This window comes from Vollenhovia emeryi, unplaced genomic scaffold (genome assembly GCF_000949405.1).
Source record: "Vollenhovia emeryi isolate VEMERY1.0 unplaced genomic scaffold, V.emery_V1.0 DF939349.1, whole genome shotgun sequence".
In the NCBI taxonomy this organism is placed as follows: domain Eukaryota; kingdom Metazoa; phylum Arthropoda; class Insecta; order Hymenoptera; family Formicidae; genus Vollenhovia; species Vollenhovia emeryi.
In genome coordinates, this window is record NW_011967017.1 from 97,543 (window position 1) to 106,646 (window position 9,104).

The 9,104-nt window shown below is 33.2% G+C and overlaps 1 protein-coding gene across 16 annotated transcripts in view; it reads left to right on the forward strand.

Moving 5' to 3' along the window:
• LOC105558386 (antichymotrypsin-2-like) overlaps positions 1 to 9,104 on the forward strand; it is a 30,608-nt gene that overhangs the window by 9,093 nt on the left and 12,411 nt on the right. Inside the window, exon 7 of one of the 16 annotated variants that reach the window (XM_012006035.1) lies at positions 8,573 to 8,883. The exons of 11 other annotated variants lie outside the window; for them this stretch is intronic. In XM_012006035.1, the coding sequence (XP_011861425.1) occupies positions 8,573 to 8,715 (143 nt within the window). In that variant the 3' untranslated portion in view covers positions 8,716 to 8,883. Of the gene's footprint in view, positions 1 to 427; positions 577 to 1,862; positions 2,747 to 2,786; positions 3,331 to 7,137; positions 7,307 to 8,572; positions 8,884 to 9,104 lie in introns of those variants that run through there. 4 more of the 16 variants (XM_012006027.1, XM_012006037.1, XM_012006029.1 and 1 more) reach the window with 4 other exon arrangements.

Sequence of the window (9,104 nt, forward strand, 5' to 3'; positions counted from 1 at the left end):
GGCACGTGCTTCCGTCTAAAGGACAACGCCGATTAGATTAGCTTTACTCGATATTTACTGCTTCGTTGAGCATTGTAGAAAAAAATGGTTCAGGACTTTTTGACTCAATTTTTAGTCAGGAATAACGCTATATTATTAGTGGACGCTATTTAATTAACACCCTGTATATAATATAATATATAATTTTGTTATATATAATATATGAAAGGTTCTAAATATTACGTCAGAAATATATACCAATTAGTTTCTTGGAGAATAAAAAAATTAGTAGGAAAGCGCTAGAAAATTAGAGGGAAATTAAAGTCAATCTTCACACAAATCTGAGCCATTACGAATCCATCTAAAAGCACTTCGATGCTTTTCCTGGTCGCTTCTTCAAATCTTACCGTAAAGAATTTCATGGTGGATTTTGATATTTCTCTGGTAGGCATCAGCAATCGAAGATTTCTACCCGATTTCAAGAACTTTGAAGCGAACAGGCCGTTTTTGTTCGTAGTGCGATGGTCAAATGATTTCGAACTATTTCGAGGCGACGTATACGATCCGAGATTAAGAAGTTAATGAGATGTGTCGCATGTGAACATCATAAAATATGGTAGCAGCTAAACGACCTGTAAGATCCCTTTCAATCTATTTAACCCTTTTTCTCTTTGTACAATAATATTTATCGATTATTACTTATTGGAATTTTTCCATATTTTTCATATAGTCGATTATCTTGCAATTTCTTAGATTATCATTTTATTCGGGGAGCAACTCTGTTATAGAACTTGTACCAACATAAACGTTTGAATAATTTAACGCAGGTGTTATCTGTAGCAATACCTGATAGTAGAGCATGAAAAGATTGAAGGAGAAAGATATTTTCTTAATGAGAACCCAATCTGAGATTCGTAGCAAATTATGCAAAGCGTACCTTCGTAAGGATTATTATATTAAAAATGTGTGTGCGCGTGTATCATCAAATACTTCAATGAAAGTTGAAGAAAACAAATGAAATTATTGTTGGTTTATTCGCAAGAGCACAAAGATCAGTAATCAAGCTTTTTAGTCGACATCGCCTGGCCAATGTTTTAATACAGAAAATTTATTGCGAAAAATATTATCTCAGCCAGGGTTTGAACCTGGATTTTCCTACTCTCTAGGCATGGTGAGACGTCCAGGTTCAAACCCTGGCTGAGATAATATTGTTTTGCAACAAATTTTCTGTATTAAACACTGGCCGGTTAATGTCGACTAAAAAGCTCGATTATTGTTATTTATTACTGGCAACTTAAGGAGATTTCTATATTTGAAAGCACAAAAATCGTACTAGTTACAACAGTATGAGTGCATGTACGTTAACATTCGAAATAAATCGACCGTGTTATTATTATATTCATTGTGACAAATTTATTAAGGTATTCGTTATTTTCATATTTATTATAACAAATTTATAAAAGTATTCATTATAACAAATGATTACTTGTGTCTTTGTTCAAGGGTTGTGTGATCGCACGAAGATGCCAAAGATATATCACGTAAAAAATTTTTATTGCAATGTTGTTTTAACTGGACACCCTTATTATTCTCTATAATACTTGGATCTCATCACATATAACAACTTGTTTGAACATGTTAAACCGTTCAAATTTTTATATTTTATTTCTATTTTCCAAATAAAATGCGCCGTTCATTGGTAATTAATATGCCTGTACTTTCTAAATAACTTCTATCGAGACAGCCGAAGAAATTATTTGGAAGAGTAATTAACCAAAAGTCACAAGTTCGAGGTGTTGATAAACTATATGTTCGTAACGTGCATGAAGATTTTAATACTAAAGCAGATACATAACGAGTGATTTCTTATATTCTGTTTACAGTAACAGGCCTGACGTTAAGAATCTTTCAGATAGATTTCCTGGAAACCTTAGTGTTCGATCGGCCGTTTTATTATTACATTCGTCATAACGAGGGAACATCGTTTACATCTTTGTTCGAAGGTTTTGTGAATGCACCAGAAATGTGATAAATTTTACTCCGGACAAAAGTTGCAGAATCTAAATGTCTCCATCTGCTTCTAGCTACGACAATTTTTTGGCACTGTAATTCTCCAAACAAAAAGTTGAAGTATTAACTTTGACGAAGCATACTTTCGTGACGTGCGTAAAAAGTTTTGAATAAGCAAGAGAATCTGTAAAGATTTTCTTTTATATTCTGTTCACAGTTCTGGTAAATAGAATCACTAGCTTAATAATTAGGGAATCGTTAGAATTTGACATAAATCGACCATTCTACTGTTATATTTATTATATCGAATTCATTATAACATTCATTATTCATTATAACAAAAGATTGCTTGTGTCTATCTCCAAAGGTTATTGCATAATGCCATTTGCATATTGCATATTGCATAACGTGCCAAAGATATATCATGTAAAAAATATTTAATCTAAAAGTTTAATGCACCTAGTATTTATTATAAACACACCCAAACTGCTAAATATTGCAGCAAGCTTGTTATGGCTGTTGTTTTAACTGAATACCCTTATTACTTGGATCTCATTACATATAGCAACTTGTTTGAAAATGTCAAACCGTTGACATTCGTATATCTTATTTCTATTTTCCAAATAAAATGCGTCGTTTCTAAGTGACTTCTATCAAGAGCCGAAGAAATTATTTGGAAGAATAATTAACAAAAAAAATCATAAGTTCGAAGTGTTGGCTATATGTTCGTAACGTGCATGAAGATTTGAATGCTAAAGTAGATACCAAACGAGTGATTTCTTATATTCTGTTTACAGCGGTCCTCATGGTGTTTAGAAGCGGTCGGAAAGAAAACCTGTTCATAGTAAACCGACCGTTTTATTATTACATTCGCCATAATGAGGGAACAGTATCTGTATCTTTGTTCGAAGGTTCTGTGAATGTACCAGAAATATAATAAATTTTACTCTGGAGAAAAGTTGCCGAATCAGAACATTTGCATCTGCTTCCGGCTACGAGAATTATTTGGCAATGTAATTCAAATAAAAAGTTGAAATGTTAACTTTGACAGGACATACGTTCGTGACGTGTGTGAAAAGTTTTGAATAAACAGCAGAACTTATAATTTTTATTTTTCTAAATATTCTATTTACATTTCTAGTAAATAAAGTTGCTAGCTTAATAATTAGGGAATCGTTAGAATTTGACATAATTTGAACGTTTTATTATTATATTTATTATAACGAATTATAACAATAATTTTTATTATAACAAAATATTACCCATATCTTTGCTCAAGGCTTATGTGATCGCATAAACGTGCCAAAGATATATCATGTAGAAAATATATAATCTAAAAATTCAATGCGTTTAATATTTATTAACAGCCATAAACACACGCAAACCACAAGATATTGCAGCAGGCTTGTTACGGCTGTTGTTTTAACTGAATACCCTTATTCTTTTTTACTTGGATCTCATTACATGTAGCAACTAGTGTGAAAATATCAAACCGTTGACATTTGTACATCTTATTTCTGTTTTCCAAATAAAATGCGTCGTTCGTTGGCAATTAATGTGCCTGCACGTTCTAAGTAATTTCTATCGAGGTAGCCGAAGAAATTACTTGGAAGAATCTTCTCCTTCTTCCTCTGAAATTAGGCTTGAAGCCTGTTTTTCCGATTAATTCGTCTCTTGTAATCCGGATGTCCAGCTGTCCATCCGTCTCTTATTAGGGGATCTTCCCGGGGGTCTTCTGGATGTTGGTTTCCAATCTTTTGCTGTTCTTGCTATTCTCTCTTCCCTCCTTTGTAGATACGTAATCGTTCCATTCACGTCTTCTCTGTCTTACCCACCTGACGATGTCTGGAATATCGCAGGTTAGGAAGAATAATTAACAAAAGATCATAAGTTGGAAGTGTTGGCAAACTACATGTTCGTAACGCGATATGAAGATTTGAATACTAAAGTAGATAATTTCTTATATTCTGTTTACAGTATCCCGCAAAATACCTAAAAGCATTGACATAAATAACTGCAGACTGTTCAAAGTAGATCGACCTTTTAATTATTACATTCGCCATAACGAGGAAACATTATCCGTATCTTTGTTCGAAGGTTTTGTGAATGTACCAGACATATGATAAATTTTACTCTGGAGAAAAGTTGCCGAATCAGAACATTTGCATCTACTTCCGGCTACGAGAATTATTTGGCAATGTAATTCAAATAAAAAGTTGAAATGTTAACTTTGACAGGACATACGTTCGTGACGTGTGTGAAAAGTTTTGAATAAACAACAGAACTTATAATTTTTATTTTTCTAAATATTTTATTTACATTTCTAGTAAATAAAGTTGCTAGCTTAATAATTAGGGAATCGTTAGAATTTGACATAATTTGAACGTTTTATTATTATATTTATTATAACGAATTATAACATTAATTTTTATTATAACAAAATATTACCCATATCTTTGCTCAAGGCTTATGTGATCGCATAAACGTGCCGAGAGAGGATATATCGTGTAAAAAAATATTTAATCTAAAAGTTCAATGCATTTAATATTTATTAACAACCATAAACACACGCAAACCACAAGATATTGCAGCAGGCTTGTTACGGCTGTTGTTTTAACTGAATACCCTTATTCTTCTTTACTTGGATCTCATTACATGTAGCAACTAGTGTGAAAATATCAAACTGTTGACATTTATACATGTTATTTCTGTTTTCCAAATAAAATGCGTCGTTCGTTAGCAATTAATGTGCCTGTACGTTCTAAGTAATTTCTATCGAGGTAGCCGAAGAAATTACTTGGAAGAATCTTCTCCTTCTTCCTCTGAAATAAGGCTTGAAGCCTGTTTTTCCGATTAATTCGTCTCTAATTGTAATCCGGATGTCCAGCTGTCCATCCGTCTCTTATTAGGGGATCTTCCGGATGTTGGTTTCCAATCTTTTGCTGTTCTTGCTATTCTCTCTTCCCTCCATTGTTGATACGTAATCGTTCCATTCACGTCTTCTCTGTCTTACCCACCTGACGATGTCTGGAACATCGCAGGTTAGGAAGAATAATTAACAAAAGATCATAAGTTGGAAGTGTTGGCAAACTACATGTTCGTAACGCGTATTAAGATTTGAATACTAAAGTACATGATTTCTTATATTCTGTTTACAGTATCCCGCAACATGCTTATAAGCGTTGACATAGATAACCGCAGACTGTTCAAAGTAGATCGACCTTTTAATTATTACATTCGCCATAACGAGGAAACATCATCCATATCTTTGTTCGAAGGTTTTGTAAATGTACCAGACATATGATAAATTTTACTCTGGAAACAAGATACCCAATCGAAATATTTGCATCTGCTTCCGGCTACGAGAATTATTTGGCAAGCACCGGAAGCAGATGCAAATATTTCGATTGGGCATCTTGTTTCCAGAGTAAAATTTATCATATGTCTGGTACATTTACAAAACCTTCGAACAAAGATACGGATGATGTTTCCTCGTTATGGCGAATGTAATAATTAAAAGGTCGATCTACTTTGAACAGTCTGCGGTTATCTATGTCAATGCTTTTAGGCATTTTGCGGAATACTGTAAACAGAATATAAGAAATCATCTACTTTAGTATTCAAATCTTCATACGCGTTACGCACATGTAGTTTGCCAACACTTCCAACTTATTATCTTTTGTTAATTATTCTTCCTAACCTGCGATGTCCCAGACATCGTCAGGTGGGTAAGACAAAGAAGACGTGAATGGAACGATTACGTATCTACAATGGAGGGAAGAGAGAATAGCAAGAACAGCAAAAGATTGGAAACCAACATCCAGAAGACCCCCGGGAAGACCCCCTAATAAGAGACGGATGGACAGCTGGACATCCGGATCACAAGAGACGAATTAATCGGAAAAACAGGCTTCAAGCCTAATTTTAGAGGAAGAAGGAGAAGATTCTTCCAAGCAATTTCTTCGGCTACCTCGATAGAAATTACTTAGAACGTACAGGCACATTAATTGCCAACGAACGACGCATTTTATTTGGAAAACAGAAATAAGATGTACAAATGTCAACGGTTTGATATTTTCACACTAGTTGCTACATGTAATGAGATCCAAGTAAAAAAGAATAAGGGTATTCAGTTAAAACAACAGCCGTAACAAGCCTGCTGCAATATCTTGTGGTTTGGGTGTGTTTATAGTTGTTAATAAATATTAAACGCATTGAACGTTTAGATTAAATATTTTTTTACATGATATCCTCTCTCGGCACGTTTATGCGATCACATAAGCGTTGAGCAAAGATATGGGTAATATTTTGTTATAATGAATAATGAATGTTATAATGAATTCGTTATAATAAATATAATAATAGAATGGTCGATTTACATTCTAACGATTCCCTAATTATTAAGCTAGTAACTTTATTTATCAGAACTGTGAATAGAATATTAAAAAAAAGTCTTTATAAATTCTCTTGTTTATTCAAAACTTCTCACGCATGTCACGAACGTATGTTCCGTCACAGTTAATATTTCAACTTTTCATTTGAATTATAATTCAATTAATATAAATCGACCATTTTATTATTATATTTATTATAACGAATTCATTATAACCTTATTTTACATTATAACCATGATTATAACATTATTCATTATAACAAAAGATTGCTTGTCTCTATCTTCAAGAATTATGTGATCGCATAAACGTACCAAAGATATATCACGTATTATAAAAAATATATAATCAAAAAATTCAATGCGTTTAATATTTATTAACAACCATAAACACACGCAAACCACAAGATATTGCAGCAAGCTTGTTACGACTGTTGTTTTAACTGAATACCCTTATTCTTCTCTACTTGGATCTCCTTACATATAGCAACTTGTTTGAAAATGTCAAACCGTTGACATTTGTATATCTTATTTCTGTCTTCCAAATAAAATGCGTCGTTCGTTGGCAATTAACGTGCCCGTACTTTCTGAGCAACTTCTATCGAGATGGCCGAAGAAATTATTTCGAAAAATAATTTACAAGAAATCATACGTTTGAAGCGTTGGTAAACGTTGGCAACTGTATTTTAGTAACGTGCTTGAAGATTTGAATGCTAAAGTAGATACATTACGAGTGATTTCTTATATTCTGTTTACAGCAGTCCTCACGGTGCTTAAGAGCGCACGGATTGAGACCTACATTCCGTTCAAAGTAGATCGACCGTTTCATTATTACATTCGTCATAACGAGGGAACGTCATCTGTATCATTGTTCGAAGGTTTCGTGAATGTACCAGAAATGTAATAAATTTTACTCTGGAAACAAGATGCCCAATCGAAATAATTGCGTCTGCTTCTGGCTACGAGAATTATTTGGCAATGTAATCATTCAAATAAAAAGATAAATGGTAACTTTAACGAAACATACGTTCGTGACGTGGGTGAAAAATTTTGAATAAAGACAATTTATAATTTTTATTTGTCTAAATATTTTGTTCACGAATTTGGTAAATAAAATTGCTAACTTAACAATTAAAGAATCAATGATGAGTATTTTACAAAAGCGACCTACACTGGCCAATGCCTTTATTTAAAATAAAAACGACGTTTCGGTCCTGGATTTGGACCCTTTTCAAGTGATCTGTTACTTAATTATCCCTGATCTCGTTCAATCTGTTACCTCGTCCAACACACATCTCGGGACATTTTTACTTGTGTTTCAACAGTTAACAATGCAACTTCAATTGACTTTGCACTCTCCAACTAAAGAGTGCAAGCAAAATTTCTCCCTCTTATTCCTTTGATCAATATTCTACTAACATAGAGATATTGGCCAAACGAACGATACGAGATCAGGGATAATTAAGTAACTGATCACTTGAAAAGGGTCCAATTCCAGGACCGAAACGTCGTTTTTATTTTAAATAAAGGCATTGGCCAGTGTAGGTCGCTTTTGTAAAATACTCATCATTGTTTTGAATTGCTGGCGATATCATATCTACCCCAAAATTAAAGAATCTTTGGAATTTGACATAAACCAGCCGTTGTGTTCTTATATTTATTATAAAGAATTCATTATAACATTCATTATTCATTATAACAAAAGTTTGCTTGTGTCTATCTTCAAGGGTTATGTGGTCGCATGAACGTGCCAAAAAGATATACCATGTAAAAAATATTTAATCTAAAAATTCAACACGTTTTGTGTTTATTAACAACCATAGACACACGCAAACCGCAAGATATTGCAGCAAGCTTGTTACGACTGTTGTTTTAACTGAATACCCTCATTCTTCTCTACTTGGTTCTCATTACGTATAGCAACTTGTTTGAAAATGTCAAACCGTTGACATTTGCATATCTTATTTCTATTTTCCAAATAAAATGCGTCGTTCATTGGCAATTAATGTGCCAGATTTTCTAAGTAACCTCTATCGAGATAGCCGAAGAGATTATTTGCAAGAATAATTAACATACATCATAAGTTCGAAGCGTTGGCAAATATTGGTAACTATACATATATTAGTAACGTGCTTGAAGATTTGAATGCTAAAGTAGATACCAAACGAGTGATTTCTTATATTCTGTTTACAGCATACCTCGTGGAGCTTAAAACCATTCAGGGAAATTACCTCGTATTCAAAGTAAACCGACCGTTTCATTATTACATTCGCCATAACGAGGAAACATTATCCGTATGTTTGTTCGAAGGTTTTGTGAATGTACCAGAAATATGATAAATTTTACTCTGGAAAACAGTTGCCCAATCAGAATATTTGCATCTGCTTCCGGCTACGAGAATTATTTGGCAATGTAATTCAAATGAAAAGTTGAAATGTTAACTGTGTAACAGAACATACGTTCGTGACGTGCGTGAAAAGTTTTGAATAAACAAGAGAATTTATCATTTTTGTTTTCCTAAATATTCTGTTTACAGTTCCGGTAAATAAAGTTGTTAGTTTAGTAATTAGGGAATCGTTAGAATTTGACATAACTTGAACGTTTTATTTATTATAACGAGTTATAACATTTATTCTTTATTATAACGAAAGATTGCTTGTACCTTTGTTCAAGGGTTATGTGCGCGCATGAACGTGCCAAAGATATATTATGTAAAAAAATGTTT